Below are 19,235 nucleotides of genomic sequence, written 5' to 3'. Positions count from 1 at the left end.
TGAAGAAGTTTTCTTTTCTTGACTCTTCCCACTTTGAAATAAGGAAACCAGACTTTCTCGTGCTGCCGAAGTCCGGGGTGTATTCATTAGTCAGAATTTCCGACTAAAAACATGAGTTTCTAACGTTTTGCAACAGAAACTGTTAGAAACTCACATTTTTCGTTTGGAGTTATTGGGCAAATTCAAGTAGTTCCCTCCCAATGCACGACCTGTGCGTTGGCATCGCCCTGGGTGTTCATCGACTTCAAGGGCATCCTGCTGTATGGCAACCCTGCCCAGAAAGAGAAGTACCTGCCCAAACTAGGCACAGGTAAGAACCAGACAATTTATTTATTTTTATTTCACCTTTATTTAACCAGGTAGGCAAGTTGAGAACAAGTTCTCATTTACAATTGCGACCTGGCCAAGATAAAGCAAAGCAGTTCGACACATACAACAACACAGAGTTACACATGGAGTAAAATAAACATAAAGTAGAAAAGTAAGTCAATGTAATACAATGTGAGCAAGTGAGGTGAGATAAGGGAGGTAAAGGCAAAAAAAGGCAATGGTGGCGAAGTAAATACAATATAGCAAGTAAAACACTGGAATAGTAGATTTGCAGTGGAAGAATGTGCAGAGTAGAAATACAAAATAATGGGGTGCAAAGGAGCAAAATAAATAAATACAGTAGGGGAAGAGGTAGTTGTTTGGGCTAAATTATAGATGGGCTATGTGCAGTAATCTGTGAGCTACTCTGACAGCTGGTGCTTAAAGCTAGTGAGGGAGATAAGTGTTTCCAGTTTCAGAGATTGTAGTTCGTTCCAGTCATTGGCAGCAGAGAACTGGAAGGAGAGGCGGCAAAATGAAGAATTGGTTTTGACCAGAGATATACCTGCTGGAGCGCGTGCTACAGGTGGGTGCTGCTATGGTGACCAACGAGCTGAGATAAGGGGGGGACTTTACCTAGCAGGGTCTTGTAGATGACCTGGAGCCAGTGGGTTTGGTGACCAGTATGAAGCGAGGGCCAGCCAACGAGAGCGTACAGGTCGCAGTAGTGGGTAGTATATGGGGCTTTGGTGACAAAACGGATGGCACTGTGATAGACTGCATCCAATTTATTGAGTAGGGTATTGGAGGCTATTTTGTAAATGACATCGAAGTTGAGGATTGGCAGGATGGTCAGTTTTACGAGGGTATGTTTGGCAGCATGAGTGAAGGATACTTTGTTGCAAAATCGGAAGCCAATTCTAGATTTAACTTTGGATTGGAGATGTTTGATGTGAGTCTGGAAGGAGAGTTTACAGTCTAACCAGACACCTAGGTATTTGTAGTTGTCCACATATTCTAAGTCAGAACTGTCCAGTGTAGTGATGCTGGATGGGCGTGCAGGTGCAGGCAGCGATCGGTTGAAGAGCATGCATTTAGTTTTACTTGTATTTAAGAGCAATTGGAGGCCACGGAAGGAGAGTTGTATGGCATTGAAGCTCGTCTGGAGGGTTGTTAACGCAGTGTCCAAAGAGTGGCCAGAAGTATACAGAATGGTGTCATCTGCGTAGAGGTGGAGCAGAGACTCACCAGCAGCAAGAGCAACATCATTAATGTATACAGAGAAGAGGGTCGGCCCAAGAACTTAACCCTGTGGCACCCCCATAGAGACTGCCAGAGGCCCGGACAACAGGCCCTCCGATTTGACACACTGAACTCTATCAGAGAAGTAGTTGGTGAACCAGGCGAGGCAGTCATTTGAGAAACCAAGGCTGTTGAGTCTGCCGATAAGTTCCTAACTTCCCTGAAAAGTTGCATATCGCGGGGGCTATTCGACGCTAATGCAGTACGCCACAGGATGTTTTTGTGCTGGTCAAGGGCAGTCAGGTCTGGAGTGAACCAAGGGCTATATCTGTTCCTGGTTCTACATTTTTTGAATGGGACATGCTTATTTAAGATGGTGAGGAAAGCACTTTTAAAGAATAACCAGGCATCCTTTACTGCCGGAATGAGGTCAATATCTTTCCAGGATACCCGGGCCAGGTCGATTTAGAAAGGCCTACTCGCTGAAGTGTTTTAGGGAGTGTTTGACTGGTCGTTTGATCGCGGACCCATTACGGACGTAGGCATTGAGACCGTGATCGCTGAGATCCTGGTTGAAGACAGCAGAGGTGTATTTAGAGGACAGGTTGGTCAGGATGATATCTATGAGGGTGCCTGAGTTTACAGATTTGAAGTTGTACCTGGAGGGTTCCATGATAATTTGGGTGAGATTGAGGGCATCTATTTTAGATTGTAGGACGGACGGGGTATTAAGCATATCCCAGTTTAGGTCACCTAACAGTACAAACTCTGAAGATAAATGGGGGGGATTAATTCACATATGGTGTCCAGGGCTGGGGGGGGTCTGTAAACAAGCTGCAACAGTGAGAGACTTACTTCTGGAAAAGTATTAGCTCGAACTGTTTGGGCACAGACCTGGATAGCATGACAGAACTCTGCAGTAGATTGCAACTCCAACCCATTTGGCTTGGGGGAAAATGTATACACATACATAGAGGCATTTTTCGACTATGATTTTACCACTCAGAATCCAGAATGGATATGACAATGTGGCAGCACAGGATGTAATACACCCTTACAACAATCTACTTTTTGATCTTCTTGACTTCTTATCTGGTAAACTGTTACTGTGTGTCAAGAAAAGAGCCCCAATTAGGGGTTAGTGTACTCCGGTATAAAAGGACTGGTTTAGATGAAAAGCTATTGCCCTCTGCCCCCGTTCATAGGGGCATGAGAGACTCGTCACTGGTAGAATTGAGTTGCCACTTTATTGGCCCAAACACCCACAGACCCACAAGGTTGAGGTTACTCACGGACAGTAATTAGTAAAAAATAAAAATACATGTTGCATTGTGTCTTCTAACTGTCCAAGAATAGGATCCAAAGTGTTAGGAAATATTTGTTCCCATAAATACAAAGGAGGATGTCTCTCCTCATACCTCTGGCTCTGTGGTGCACAGTCTGACTAAAGTGCCTATCAGGAGAGAATATACATACAGGTCAACGGTGCCAATTGAAAGTCAAGGGGTGTGTCTGCCTTTTGGATTACTCTCTCTTTACAGAGAACCCCTGTGGATCAAGTCAAGAGCTACCCTTCCCCTTTCAGTCTGGTCTGCGCATGTCTGAAAGTGACACAGCCAGCAGCCAAGAGTTTTTCACAGTATGTCCCAAAAAATATTACACTCATGAATGTAGGTAAAATGCTATTATGTATTAGATCCAGTACAATGGAATAACTAAGACCTGAATTTGAATGCAGCGTGTTCCGATTCCTTCTTCTCTTTCTGTCCAGCAGGGTCAACCAAAAACACTTGGTCTGATGGTTATTGGTATTGGTATTGATCCCTTAAATGGTTTTGCTATTAAATGACCCATATCACAACCCTCATACCTCTTCACAAACATGTACCTAAATCAATTTTGGGAAAAGGATTTTACTCACAAGACGTAGGAATTTATTTTTCCAGTTAGAAATAGTAGGCCATGCATCAAATAACTATTTTCATCAGAAAAACCACCCTCAAATGCACTGTTGCATTTTGTAAGTTGTCTGCAGGTTATGGAAACTGTTCTAATACTCAACGTAGAAGGATTTGTCTTAATATACAGTATATGAAAGTGATGCTATGAAAATAATTATTTCACCTTATCAAGCTCACTCTAACAAATCACTGCCTATTACTGTGAATAAAAAGAGCATATGAAACATTGTTTTTCATGAGGCCTACCTGTGCCCCTTACTTTAAGCACCTCTGTTCGAACACCTCTCCTATCCTTGATCCATTCCACATACAGCCATTTGCGGATCTTTTCAGTGTCCATGTGAAAGAGAGTTATTGCGAGGCTGGAACATTTGTTAACTTAAATGTTTAACACCCATGTGAAATGAAGGCCTGCAAAGCTTACAGATTTAAGTCTAATAGCATGATATGAAAGTAGACAAACATCAGAGTGTGCGATATGAAGGTATAGTCAGTGGACATTCTGAACCTTGTTTGAAGTCACTAGGTCACATGACCAAGGAGCTATTGAAATTTTACATTTTGAAAAATGTATGTAAAATCTTGTTAGATGAAAATGGACAAACTAAAGGGTGTGCAATATAGAAGGGCAGTCAGTGGACATTCTGGACCTTGTTTGGGTCAAGTAGGTCACATGACCAAGGAGCTATTGAAATTGAATGTAAAAAGAGTTTGTACTTTGTTCACGCTCCCTAACTAATTCAACTAAGAATAAAAAATGCTGCTCACAATTTCCACATGTTTATTAGCTTTGGAAAGTGAATTAATGTCCAAATCATGAAAATATACCTGTGCAACGTCCTGCGCAATTTTTCCAACGTAATGACACTTATTTGGAGCCTGTGGCTCAAGTCAATAGCTTTCAAACTACATTTGAAAGCGCGAATATCCGTTGAATATCCAACTTCAAACCTTCTTTACCTTGGTGTCCAAAATACAATAGTCGACTTCAGTTACTGCACTTTTATGGCAGTTTCAAAACTGCAATCTTTTTTTTGTAAGGGCATTAAGGATTCCATCTTTAAAAGTCAGTTAAGAACTTGCCTTCTGCCTGTAAGAAGCCACCTAGCTGTGAAGGGGTTGCTGGAAGGGTTAGCTAGTGTTGTGGCAACCAGCTGGTTTTCCGAAAACAAGATAATGAATTGAGATTAATCTGCCTGAATCCTGCTTTGGCAAGAATCAACATGTCTGGTTGCATGCACACACACACACTGCCCTGCCCTATTCCCAGCAGTATGTATATTCATCACTTTTCAGGTAGAACAAATTACCAGCAGTACTCCGGATCTTTTTATAACCTCTATGATCGAGACATCAATCACTATCCTGTGACCAATCAGATCTGAGGCAGTTGCATTGTTCTCTCAGTTTGGGAGACCACTGCTTGACAATTCTGAGATCCTTACCTTTGGAATTCCGTACAGGACAACATGATTTTGAAATGTATCTTGGTTCTACAATACTTTATTTGTTTCGTCGCAACAGAGATTGCAGTTGAGAAAGGTAATGCAATTGTGTGAACTTTACATTACCTTTTTAAGTCCTACTGTATGTGGCAGAAGTTGTTTAATCATTTTCAGTAGGAAAGCCTTTTAAAATGAAAGTACATGTTGGATTCCCGAGCCAAATCTGCATCCATTGTAACATGTTAATTTGAAACGGGCTATGATTATTTGCCTATTATTTTTGATGTAGCCTAACTATAAAGCATATGGGTTATGCTTGTTGTTACTTTGCCCCCGTGAGTCATATTGTTCAGAAATTCTAAGTAGGGCATACTCCAAACAGATTTGTGGATCAATATATATAGCAGTCGGTCATCACATTGCCATACAGAGTAGTTTACACTGCTCATCTCTTGTCACCTCTTCAGCTCTCACTGAGCCGCTCAACCTGTCATTGACGTGGGAGTCTGAATTCCGTATAAAGCTGTCGTGGAACGCACCAAATAATTTAGATGCATCATGCAAGGTGAACTACATGATCACTACAACGATCGGAGAGGTGAGTCGACTGTTTCACTCGGGCCCACGAAAGGGACATTTATTTTAATACAAATATTAATTTGGAATTGATTTAATTACAGACTGGTTTGCACGCATAGACTGAATGGGGACACATATTCATGCATATTATAGAAAACAATCAAATGCAAAATATGAATCACAATTACATTTATATCAAAAGCCAAGTAAAATATTTATTCACCAATTTCAAAACCTTTCTTTATAGCTACTTTATAAATTATAACATCTTAAAGTATGAGAAACATCTGATATGAAGTGATGTTAACCTGTAGGCCATTTTAATATACACCATATTAATCTAAGATATAACACTGAATTTGAAATTACAGATAACATTTTTCTTTGCAGAGGAGACCCAAAGTAGAGACAACTTTCAAGTTGTATAAAGAGTATAGACTCTCTACGGAAGATGCAGTGAATTACACAGTGCAAACAAACCCCAAACACTGCACAGGTAGAACCATAAGCAAACCTGTCAGCAAATCCATCACTAAACCCACAGGTAGGTAACAATCACTGGGGCAAATCCTAACTTTGAATTTTCACTTAGTCTCCCTCTGAAATCATTGCATGACTAAGTGAAAAGTTGGCTTAAGTGGAAGGTGTTTTCCCTTTATGAATTGGGACAGGAAAACCCCTCTGAACTATATCCAATGTGTCTACTGTAATATGAACAATGTGCTGCGATTAATATTGTTTTACATGTTTGAAATTCCCTTGCATTTAATTCTAGTTTAAGGTAGGTACTGTACATCCAATAAAATATTGAACACAGGGTTGAGCAAACAGCCACACAGCTTAAGGTTATGCTGGATGGAAAACCTTAATAGGTCAACATTTAAATCTCCATCTCTCTTTGTCAGATCCTATTTTTGTAGTCTGCCATGAGTCTGTTCTCTCTCTCTCTCAAATATATATTTATTTATTTATTTATTTATTTATAACAGAGTTGGTGAAGAACTTCCAGTGTTCCCTCTACTCCTCCAAGGCCATGAACTGCAGCTGGCTTCCAGTCAATCAGGCCTCAGACCTCCAGCTCTACTATGGGTGAGAACTATTCTACTTCCTGTCAAAATCCCCTAATACATCCCCACCCAATTCAACGGATAACAACTGAACTGGTAAAATAACTCCTGGAACACTGAATATTTGTCAGTTGAGCTGTGTCGGTTTAGCTGAGCAGTGACAGATTGTCATCCCTCTCATCCCTTATGTTTCAGATACCTTGGTCCCTCCCACATAGCAGCATGCAGTGAGTACCAGTACAGAGATGGTCAGAGGACAGGATGTCACCTGAGAGGATCCTTCCTTCAATATGACGTCTACTTCAAGGTCAATGGGACTCTCGATGGCTTATCTGTACAGAATAACTTCCTGGTGCTTCCTAGATATCATGGTAAGAATAACTCCATACCACATTTTTTTAACAGTTAAAAACAAATGTTTACGATATCCTCATGGTATGATCTGAAAAACATTCAAACACATTTACCTCAGGAAGTGAAGTCAGTAAAAATGTTGTCACGCCCTGACCGTAGAGATCCTTTTATTCTCTATGTTTGTTTGGTCAGGGTGTGACTCGGGTGGGAAAGTCTATGCTTTCTGGTTCTTTGTTTTTGGCAGGGTATGATTCTCAATCAGGGACAGCTGTCTATCGTTGTCTCTGATTGGGAATCATACTTAGGCAGCCTTTTTTCCTTTTCTCATTTGGGGGTTGTTGTCTTTGTTTAATTCATGTATAGCCTTACGGAGCTTCAAGTTCGTTTTTGTTGTTTATTGTTTTGTTGGCGACGTTTAAAAAAGAAAGAAAAATGTAGGCTCACCACGCTGCACCTTGGTCCGGTCATTTTCAAGACGACGTTCGTGACAGTCGTCAATATAAAAAAGCTTTATCTTTATGAAAGTAGACCAACCAGTGAGTAATTATATGATATGACTATTCTCTCAAGTATGCAATACTGTTTATTAATAATACTCTCATTTATCTAATGTTATACTATCTGTCTGATTCCCTTCAGTCAAGCCCCCGGCCCCTAAGGTGAAGATCACAGAGGAAGGTAGGAATCTCATCCTGAGCTGGGACCCTCCGGACATAGGCGCTGTCCACTGCTGGAATTTCATCTTAAAATACAACAAGTGTCAAGAGTCTCTGGTAAGCCCTGGATGTGTGGATATTTTTTTTTATTTATGTCACCCTTTATATATCCATGAAAACAATCTACAAACAATAACCCATAATGACAAAGTGAAAGAAGATTTAGACATTTTTGCAAATTAACAAAAATAAAAACAGATACCTTATTTACATAAGTATTCAGCCCCTTTGCTATGAGACTCAAAATTAAGATAAGGTGCGTCCTGTTTCCATTGATCATCCTTGAGATGTTTCTACAACCTGATTGGACTCCAACTGTTGTAAATTCAATTAATTGGACATGATTTGGAAATGCACACACCTGTCTATATAAGGTCCCACAGTTTAGAGCAAAAACAAAGCCATAACGTCGAAGGAATTTGTGCGTAGTGCTCCAAGACAGGATTGTGTCGAGGCACAGCTCTGGGGAAGAGTACCAAAACATGTCTGCAGCATTGAAGGTCCGCAAGAACACAGTGGCCTCCCTCATTCTTAAATGGAATATGTTTGGAACCACCAAGACTCTTCCTAGAGCTGGCCGCCCAGCCAAACTGAGCAATCGGGGGAGGGCCTTGGTCAGGGAGGTGATCAAGAACCTGATGGTCACTCTGACAGAGCTCTAGAGTTCCTCTCTAGAGATAGGAGAACTTGCCTGAAGGACAACCATCTTTGCAGCACTCCACCAGTCAGGCCTTTATGGTAGAGTAGCCGGACGGAAGCCACTCCTCAGTAAAAGGCACATGACAGCCTGCTTGGAGTTTATCAAAAGGCACCCAAAGACTCTCAGACCATGAGAAACAAGATTCTCTGGTCTGATGAAACCAAGAATGAACTCTTTGATATGAATGCCAGGCGTCACATCTGGAGGAAACCTGGCATCATCCCTACGGTGAAGCATGGTGGTAGTAGCATCATGCTGTGGGATGTTTTTCTGCGGCAGGGACTGGGAGACTAGTTAGGATCGACGCAAAGTACTGAGAGAACCTTGATGAAAACCTGCTCCAGAGCGCCCAGGACCTCAGACTGGGGCGAAGGTTCACCTTCCAACAGGACAACAACCCTAAGCACACAGCCAACACAATGCAGGAGTGGAATTGAGACAAGTCTCTGGATGCCCTTGAGTGGCCCAGCCAGAGCCCAGACTTGAACCCGATCTAACATTTCTGGATAAACCTGAAAATAGCTGTGCAGCAATGCTCCCCATCCAACCTGACAGAGCTTGAGAGGATCTGCAGAGATGAATATGAGAAACTCCCCAAATACAGGTGTGCCAAGCTTCTAGCGTCATACCCAAGAAGACTAAAGGACATCGTCCCCACAGTGACCGTACGTACATATCCCAACCAGAAGCCATGGATTACAGGCAACATCCGCATCGAGCTAAAGCCTAGAGCTAACACTTTCAAGGAGCAGGACACTATTCCGGATGTTTATCAGAAATCTCGCTATTCCTTCAGACGAACCATCAAACAAGCAAAGCGTCAATACAGGATTAAGATTGAATCCTACTACACCGGCTCTGATGCTCATCGGATATGGCAGGGCTTGAAAACTATTACGGATTACAAAGGGAAACCCAGCCGTGAGCTGCCCAGTGACACGAGCATACCAGACGAGCTAAATGCCTTTTCTAGTAGAAAGATGAGGAAGGGAAGCGCTACTAAGGTACACAATAGTACATTTTGGTAGCTAGAAGGTGCTCTTTGGTAAAAGGGGTAAATTGGTCATCAAAAAGAGAGGAGGACCAAGGCACTCTTCATATATACTTTGTTTCTATTAAACATGCCATACGAATAAAGGCATTTTAATTAATTATATGAACAGTGCCTTCTTCCTCCTTTCTTTTTAAATGCCTTTTGCCTTCGAGGCAAGCAACACTGAAGCATGCATGAGACCACCAGCTGTTCTGGACGACTGTGGAATAACTCGGTAACCGATGTGAGCAAGACCTTTAAACAGGTTAACATTCACAAAGCCGTGGGGCCAGACAGATTACCAGGACGTGTACTCAAAGCATGTGCAGACCAACTGGCAAGTGTCTTCACTGACATTTTCAAACTCTCCCTGGCCGAGTCTGTAATACCTACATGTTTCAAGCAAACCACCATAGTCCCTGTGCCCAAGGAAGCGAAGGTAACCTGCCTAAATGATTACCACCTCGTAGCACTCACGTCGGTACCCATGAAGTGCTTTGAAAGGCTGATCATGGTTCACATCAACAGCATCCTCCCAGATATCCTAGACCCACTCCAATTCGCATACCACCCCAACAGATCCGCAGATGATGCAATCTCAATCACACTCCAAACTGCCCTTTCCCACCTGTACAAAAGGAACACTTATGTGAGTGCTGTTCATTGACTACAGCTCAGCATTCAACACCATAGTGCCCATAAAGCTCATCGCTAAGCTAAGGACCCTGGGACTAAACACCTCCCTCTGCAACTGAATCCTGGACTTCCTGACGGGACGCCCCCAGGTGTTAAGGGTAGGCAACAACACGTCTGCTACGCTGATCCTCAACACTGGGGCTCCTCAGGTGTGTGTGGTTAGTCCCATCCTGTACTCCCTGTTCACCCACGACTGTGTGGCCAAACACGACTCCAACACCATCATTAAGTTTGCTGACGACACAACAGTCGTAGGCCTGATCACCAACAATGATGAGACAGTCTGTAGGTAGAAAGTCAGAGACCTTGTAGTGTGGTGCCAGGACAACCTCTCCCTCAATGTGAGCAAGACAAAGGAGTTGATCGTGGACTACAGGAAAAGGCAGACCGAACAGGCCCCCATTAACATCGACTGGGCTGTAGTGGAGTGGGTCAAGAGTTTCAAGTTCCTTGGTGTCCACATCACGAACAAACTATCAAGGTCCAAACACACCAAGACCAAGTGAAGAGGGCACGACAACACCTTTTTTTCCCTCAGGAGACTGAAAAGATTTAGCATGGGTCCCCAGATCCTCAAAAAGTTCTACAGCTGCACCAATCTGGTTGCATCACCACCTGGTATGGTAACTGCTCGGCATCTGACCATAAGGCACTAAAGAGGGTAGTGCGTGCGGCCCAGTACATCACTGGGGCCAAGCTTCCTGCCACCAAAGTCATAGACTGTTTTCTCTGCTACTGCACGGCAAGCAATACCGGAGTAACAGGTCTAGGACCAAAAGGCTTCTTAACAGCTTCAAACCATAAGACTGCTGAACAATGAATCAAATGGCCACCGGATTATTTACATTGACACCCCCCATTGTTTTTTTTACACTGCAGCTTCTCACTGTTTATTATCTATGAACTTCACGCATACCTACATGTACAAATGACCTTGACTAACCTGTACCACCGCACATTGACTCGGTACCAGTACCCCGTGAATATAGCCTCGTTATTTTATTGTATTACTTTTTATTATGTTTTACTCTAGTTTATTTGGTAAATATTTTCTCAACTCTTTCTTGAACTGCACTGTTGGTTAAGGGCTTGTAAGTAAGCATTTCACTGTTGTATTCAGGGCATGTGACAAAGTTTGATTTTGATTTGAGGTCCTTCAACAAAGTACTGAGTAAAGGGTCTAAATACTTATGTGAATGTAATATTGAAGTTTTTTTTTTATATGAATTAGCAAACATTTCTAAAAACCTATTTTTTTTTCTTTGTCATTATAGGGTATTGTGTGTAGATTGATGAGGGGAAATAAAACAATTTAATCAATTTTAGAATAAGGCTGTAAAGTAACAAAATGTGGAAAAAGTCCAGGGGTCTGAATACTTTCCAAAGGCACTGCACGCCACTCAGCCGTGCCGTTGTTATACAGGTTAGTCTCACGGAGATAAAAATCTATTTTGCAACAGGGAACTTTTCAGAAACTGTGTTTTGTAATAATACTTAATGATCCATGAACAAATACACAGCTAAGATTAGCTGGCTGCAGACAGAATATGTGTCAGATGAGGGGATGGGCGTTCTGCTATTGTCAACCTGAGACCGTCCACGTATGCGAATTACACCAATAAAAATAGAGCTTTAGTCACTGGACAGTATTTACATTGTTTTTACAGACCTACTGAATGTGTTAGAATAAAGGGCTTTGGACATCTGCTGTGTGTGTGCGTGCATGGGTGTGTCAGTCAAATAGTACACTTTGAGTTCCACTTATGATTCGGTGTATGTTTCTTCCAGGGTAAGGAAATACAATTGGAACGTGTACCAGGGAAGGTTTCATATGACCAGAGATGCCAGTACAGAGTCAAGCTTAAAGCAGTCTATACGAAATGGTGTGGGGAGGGAGGCAGCGACTGGAGCGAAGAGGAAATCTATGGTACTTTCTCCTCTTTCTTTCTCTACATTCTCTCCCACAGACAGTGATGTCCTGTAATTGTGTTACCGATTGTGTTACCATACCACCATGTTCCCGTTATCAAATAAAATAGAAGACAAATAGAATAAAACATATATATATATATATATATATATACCAGTAGTCTATAGTCTCTATAATAGTATATGTCGTCTTAATAGAGTCCCTGCCCATCTTCTAAAAATGCCTGGAATGCTACATCTTCAAACAGTATCTTAAATAATCCCACAGCGCCCCCCAAAGATATACACTGCTCAAAAAAATAAAGGGAACACTTAAACAACACATTGTAACTCCAAGTCAATCACACTTCTGTGAAATCAAACTGTCCACTTAGGAAGCAACACTGATTGACAATACATTTCACATGCTGTTGTGCAAATGGAATAGACAACAGGTTGAAATTATAGGCAATTAGCAAGACACCCCCAATAAAGGAGTGGTTTTGCAGGTGGTGACCACAGACCACTTCTCAGTTCCTATGCTTCCTGGCTGATGTTTTGCTCACTTTTGAATGCTGGCGGTGCTTTCACTCTAGTGGTAGCATGAGACGGAGTCAACAACCCACACAAGTGGCTCAGGTAGTGCAGCTCATCCAGGATGGCACATCAATGCGAGCTGTGGCAAGAAGGTTTGCTGTGTCTGTCAGCGTAGTGTCCAGAGCATGGAGGCGCTACCATGAGACAGGCCAGTACATCAGGAGACGTGGAGGAGGCCGTAGGAGGGCAACAACCCAGCAGCAGGACCGCTACCTCCGCCTTTGTGCAAGGAGGAGCAGGAGGAGCACTGCCAGAGCCCTGCAAAATGACCTCCAGCAGGCCACAAATGTGCATGTCTGCTCAAACGGTCAGAAACAGACTCCATGAGGGTGGTATGAGGGCCCGACGTCCACAGGTGGGGGTTGTGCTTACAGCCTAACACCGTGCAGGACGTTTGGCATTTGCCAGAGAACACCAAGATTGGCAAATTCACCACTGGCGCCCTGTGCTCTTCACAGATGAAAGCAGGTTCACACTGAGCACGTGACAGACGTGACAGAGTCTGGAGACGCCGTGGAGAACGTTCTGCTGCCTGCATCATCCTCCAGCATGACCGGTTTGGCGGTGGGTCAGTCATGGTGTGGGGTGGCATTTCTTTGGGGGGCCGCACAGCCCTCCATGTGCTCGCCAGAGGTAGCCTGACTGCCATTAGGTACCGAGATGAGATCCTCAGACCCCTTGTGAGACCATATGCTGGTGCGGTTGGCCCTGGGTTCCGCCTAATGCAAGACAATGCTAGACCTCATGTGGCTGGAGTGTGTCAGCAGTTCCTGCAAGAGGAAGGCATTGATGCTATGGACTGGCCTGCCCGTTCCCCAGACCTGAATCCAATTGAGCACATCTGGGACATCATGTCTCGCTCCATCCACCAACGCCACGTTGCACCACAGACTGTCCAGGAGTTGGCGGATGCTTTAGTCCAGGTCTGGGAGGAGATCCCTCAGGAGACCATCCGCCACCTCATCAGGAGCATGCCGAGGTGTTGTAGGGAGGCCGCACACACTACTGAGCCTCATTTTGACTTGTTTTAAGGACATTACATCAAAGTTGGATCAGCCTGTAGTGTGGTTTTCCACTTTAAGTTTGAGTGCGACTCCAAATCCAGACCTCCATGGGTTGATAAATTTGATTTCCATTGATAATTTTTGTGTGATTTTGTTGTCAGCACATTCAACTATGTAAAGAAAAAAGTATTTAATAAGAATATTTCATTCATTCAGATCTAGGATGTGTTATTTTAGTGTTCCCTTAATTTTTTTGAGCAGTGTATATTTTTAATACTAACTCACTTGCCTTTTGTGAACTCGCACTTGAGTTTTTCCCCCTCTGCTAGCACTCTGCTAGCACTGACTGCTGATAGCTACTTTATTGAGAAAAAATGTACGTACTTTGACTGCGATATGTGGTTGTCCCACCTACTGTAGCTATCGTAAAATGAATGCACTAACGCCAAGTCACTCTGGATAGGAGTGGATATGATTCAAATGTAAATGTGTTTAGATTGATTGAGTGGAAAAGAGATATAGGAAATGTGATTTCACTCATTTTGGTGGTGCATTTTGGGCTTATTTTTTGTGTGTTCTTTTTCAGGCACAGAAATAAGTTTATCCCCCAAGATTCCCCCGAGGACCCTAACTGCACTGCTTAAGAGTGTCCGGAGTGGGAGCTCTGCAATCGATCATAGATCAGCACTCCAACTCTGAAACCACTCATGACTGAAATTCTTCCTCTCTCTATACCTCTCTCTTTCCTTTCTTCTGTGCTGCTCAAGCAGCTCTGGATTTCTGTGCTTCTCCACCCTAGCTTTTGATGCAGCCTTCTTTCTTTTGTAAAGTTTGGCACATGTTTGCACATCTCAAAAGTAGTCTTATGTCTCAAAAGTAGACTTAAAAGGGATAGATCACCAAAATTACAAACGTACATTGGATTCCTTACCCTGTAAGCAGTCAATGGACAAGGCAAGACAGCAGTCCATGCTTTGGTTTATAGCACAAAACCACTGCAAGTGGATATCCCCGATTTTTATAAGCATATTTCACATTCCATGTCCAAATCATCCCAGTGCCAAAAATTGATTGTCTAGCTCAATAAAGTTAGTTTAAGATGATTTGGACATGAAATGTGAAATATGCTAATATCACAGATATTCAGTTAAATTGGTTTTGTGCTATCAATGTTAAAAAGATGGAGACCGTGACCAGGTAAACAAAACCCAAGCAAGGATTGCTGTGTTCTCTTGTTAATAGACTGCTTACAGGGTAAGGAAGCAAGCAGAATACTACCCTGTACCCCACTGCTGGCTTGCCCCTGAAGCTAAGCAGGGTTGGTCCTGGTCGGTCTCTGGAGACCAGATACTGTTGGAAGTGGTGTCGGAGGGCCAGTAGGATGCACTCTTTCCTCTTGTCTAAAAATATATATATATATATATATCCCAATGCCCTGGGGCAGTGATTGGGGACATTGCTTTGTGTAGATTGCTGTCTTTCAGATGGGATGTTAGATGGGTGTCCTGACTCTCTGTGATCACTAAAGATCCCATGGCACTTATCGTAAGAGTAAGGGTGTTAACCCTGGTGTTCTGACTAAATTCCCAATCTGGCGACCTAATCATCCCCAGCTTCCAATTGGCTCATTCATCCCCCCTCCTCTCCCCTGTAATTATTCCCCAGGTCATTGCTATAAATGAGAATGACTTCAGTCAATTTAACTGGTAAAATAAGGGTTAAATAAAATTAACACAAATTACATATTGGTTTATTTAACTATCCATTTAAATCCACATCCCAGGCCATTTATTGTGTAGACACACCTATATGCAAAAACACAAAAATGAATGATACAGATAAGCACCAAACAAGACCTGGAAATTATATGGTGTTGATCTTTTCCTGTTGGCGTTGAGACATACAGCTGGCTTGGGGTTTGTATTCATCTTGTGAAAAAGAGAAAATAAAAATAATTATAAGAATGTCTGGGTTTATGTGTGTGTCTCTCAGTCCGCATTGTTCCTTGAGAGTTTGTTTTATCTGTTTTTAAAACTGATTTTGATTGATTGCCTAACTTACCTGAGGTGGAAGATAATTCCATGTAGTCATTTCTCTATACAGTGCTGTGCGTCTCCCAGCCTCTGTTCTGGACTTGGGGACTGTGACGAGACCCCCTAGTTACATGTATTGTGGGGTAGGTATAGGTTTTTAGCGATGTGTTAACTGGCCAAACAGACAATTTGGTACTTTCAGCACATCTTACAAAGACCATCAGGGATGCAGTCAATCTCTCCTTCATTCTGAACCAGGAGAGACTGACTTGCATGTTATTGACATTTGAGGGCCAGACGTGCTGCTCTGTTCTGGGCCAGCTGCAGCTTTTCTAGGTCCTTTTTTGTCGCACCTAACCATACAACTGGGCAATAGTCAAGATGTGACAAAACCAGAGCTTATCAGGACTTGTTTGGTTGCATGTGATGTTAAAAAAAGCAGATAATCTCTTTATCACAGACAAACCTCTCCCATCTTTACAACAATAGAATCAATATACTTGGACCATGACAGATTACAATCTAATAGAACACCAATAAGTTTAGTGGTCAGTGGAAAAGATAAACACCACAAGTCTGGAAATTATTTTTAATTCATTTTGAATGGTTTGCATTGTTATAGCTGAGCCGGGTTTTCAAAACATATGGTCTAGGATGGGGACATCTGTTGACCGAACACCACTTTTGGTGTTCTAAAAACAACAGATAAACTTTGGATTTTTAATTGTAATGTGCCTTTGAAAAATTATAAAAATTGTTACTTTGTTTTTTAGCAGTGGTGGGACGCGAACGGGTCATGCAGGGATTCTGATTGTTCAGATTTTTTTCCCTTCAGGTTTTTGCTCTCAAAATAACACTTCTAATAAAATAACAACAAAATTGGATGTGATAACAATGCTTAAACCCCATCAGGAGACCATTTTTTTTTAGGTCTGGGAAAAACCTGAAAAAAGTAAATAATTGCATTGCGGTTGCCCTTTTTAATTCAAGTGTGCATGCACCTTGAACTGTTGTTTGGTTAGCAGTGTATCTGTTGCGCACATAGTATGATGGAGTTACATTGTACATGCATCAGAAACAGTTTCTATCATTACCGTAACTGAACTTTGAATTACTGTCACAGACAACCATATGGCATGTTATTGATAAATGAGCATTACGGTAATGAGAAGGCCAATAGCAAATTTAGCTAACCAAGCCGTTATGACTCAGCTAGAAAACTTACATCATCAATTCATGCTCTTTCTAATCTATTATACTGTAAATAGTTTCACTATTCTCAAACATAAATATTACACAGTTATGGTAATCTAAAATGGGTAAATGGTGTGTAAGAGGACAATTATCAAATTAAAACATAATAAAAGAGAAAAGACTCACTTACCTTGTAGCCATCTTTGATCTTCTCTTAATAATGTATTATGGGTAAAAAAAATAAAATAAAAATTATTTTTTACAGGAACTGAACTTTTTACAGGAACTGTAAAAAAAACACGACGATAATGAGAAACAAGTGCTTGGACACATGTTTTTCTGTCTGAAATAAGACTTGTTTATAATGTGAATACCCAGAAATGATAACTGTCTTTGAATATGTAACACATTACACTTTATAAATTAAATGCATGTAAAGTCCTGCAAAATTGACCTGGACGTGTTACGGTAATGAGACTGAGTAAACACAAAAATAATATTGGAGCCCAAAACAAGTTAGAGACAAAAACTAAGCATATATAGCTGAATTCATCACAGACATGGTTTCATGAGAATCACCCACATAAGTAATAAATAATCAACCAGTACAGATATCAATTGCCATACTCGCAGATATCAATTGCCATAGTCAACTCCATCATATTTTTCCTGCCAAGATAGGATTTACCCTCCATCCTCCTCTTCCAAACCTCTCCTTTCCAGTTTGAAGGGTATTTTCCTGCACTGGACTGACTGGTTCATCTAACTAACATTAGCTAACTACATGGTTGACACTGCAGCTAGCTAATTTAGCGAGTTTATTTAGTAGAAATCTAATGTGAAAGCTATTTAAACTATTGCAACATCTGATTTATCTGTTCACTCTCTATGCCAATGACAAGTTAGCCAAGAAGCAGAGATAATATGGGAAGCTATAAACAGGAGATTAATCATTATCTGTCAGATTCTGGATTAGCCTAAAATAGCGGGTTAGCTACTTAGCCATTTGATTAGCACTCGCCCTCAAAACACAATTTCAGCAGCAGAATTAAATCAGAGAAATACTTACTTCTGATTGCGTCTCGCTTAGAACCCACAAACAAAAATAAACCCACAAACAAAAATATCATCAGGAGTGAAGATATGCGTTTGACGGACAATTTCGCCAGCCAATAGAGCCAATGAAAAGATATTTTGAACACATTTTATTGGTCCAGGGGTTGTGAAATGTTCATACAGATGTAAAGGGGAACCAATAGTATTGATTCATGTATTACATTTTTTTGTTTGTTACAAGAGCTGTGTTTTAATACTCATACTTAAAAAATATCTAATCAGTACAGGAAGTACATGTGGGAACACAAGTATATATAAATAATATACAAAGGACAATTGGGCTAGGGGGTACAATATCACATTACACAAGGACCTTAAGGGACATACATACACTTAACTATAACAGCTTTTTTGTTACTAGAGTATTTCATTGTCTTAAAATATAGTTCAATTTGTTTTTGTAAGGTAAGAAAATGTGGTGTTTGTTTGTAAATTTACATTTGTGAATATGACATTTGGCCAAAAGAATAATGAAATGAATTACATAAAATTGTTTCAGCTTTTTTCTATCGTAGGTAAAGAATCCAAGCAGTACATCTCTCCACAATAGTGTAAAATCTTCATAAATGTGTTCAATTATAAATCTACTAATGTCTTGCCATAGTTTCCTTACATGAATACAATGGCAAAAAAGTTTCTGGGTGGTCATTGCAGAAGGTACAATTTGAGTTTGTGTTTTCCTTAAACTTCTTCACAAAGTGGTTGGCAGGACAATATTTATGAACAATTTTAAAGGAAAATTCCTTAATTTTGTTAATAAGTATGTGTGTGGCAACATCCAAACTTTTTTCCAAAAGATATTATCAATCAAACCATTCCAATAAGGCATTACATAACCTCCTACTGAAACAAGGTTTGTATTGCTCTGTTGTTGAATGGACCAAAAGAGAAACAAATCTTCCCTACTGATGAGTCAACAGGGTTAATGGAAGGTATGAGGGAATGGCATCTGAAACAATTGCAAAATCTTTAGGTGTTACAGGGACCTGTGGTGGCCCTTTTCTGCTTTACCAAATGAGGAGACAGTTACAAACTTCACACACCAGTCAGAGTTACACTTAAACTACATCTTTTTAAAAATAGTTTTGAAATAGCCTTTTTCACTTTCAATGATGCACCATTTCTAATGAACCATAGAAAAGTACAAAGATCTTTTATAGCCAAGATACACCCCTCTCAACGTACATAACGAACCACAGATCTTAGGAACAGTTCACAAAGGTTAAGATTTGTATGAAAGATATCTATAAAACATAGCAGATAGTTACTGCTGTGTCAACA

General features: G+C 41.2%; 1 protein-coding gene across 2 annotated transcripts; it reads left to right on the top strand.

Moving 5' to 3' along the window:
• The first annotated feature begins 30 nt into the window (after positions 1-30).
• LOC139379446 (uncharacterized) lies at positions 31-15,575 on the top strand. Of its 2 annotated transcripts, none has more exons than XM_071122256.1 (8): positions 31-310; positions 5,425-5,555; positions 5,927-6,080; positions 6,526-6,625; positions 6,799-6,974; positions 7,597-7,730; positions 11,891-12,029; positions 14,198-15,575. In XM_071122256.1, exons 2-8 carry the CDS (start codon positions 5,532-5,534, stop codon positions 14,308-14,310), a joined length of 840 nt encoding a protein of 279 aa, XP_070978357.1. In that variant the 5' UTR covers positions 31-310; positions 5,425-5,531; the 3' UTR covers positions 14,311-15,575. The 2 variants fall into 2 exon arrangements, with proteins under 2 accessions (XP_070978357.1, XP_070978358.1); XM_071122257.1 differs by having other exon boundaries at positions 11,897-12,029; positions 14,198-15,572.
• Positions 15,576-19,235: the final 3,660 nt, after the last annotated feature.

Source organism: Oncorhynchus clarkii, chromosome 21 (genome assembly GCF_045791955.1).
Source record: "Oncorhynchus clarkii lewisi isolate Uvic-CL-2024 chromosome 21, UVic_Ocla_1.0, whole genome shotgun sequence".
In the NCBI taxonomy this organism is placed as follows: Eukaryota; Metazoa; Chordata; class Actinopteri; order Salmoniformes; family Salmonidae; genus Oncorhynchus; species Oncorhynchus clarkii.
The sequence above is the reverse complement of the archived record's forward strand: the minus strand, read 5'-3'. Positions and strand labels throughout refer to the sequence as shown.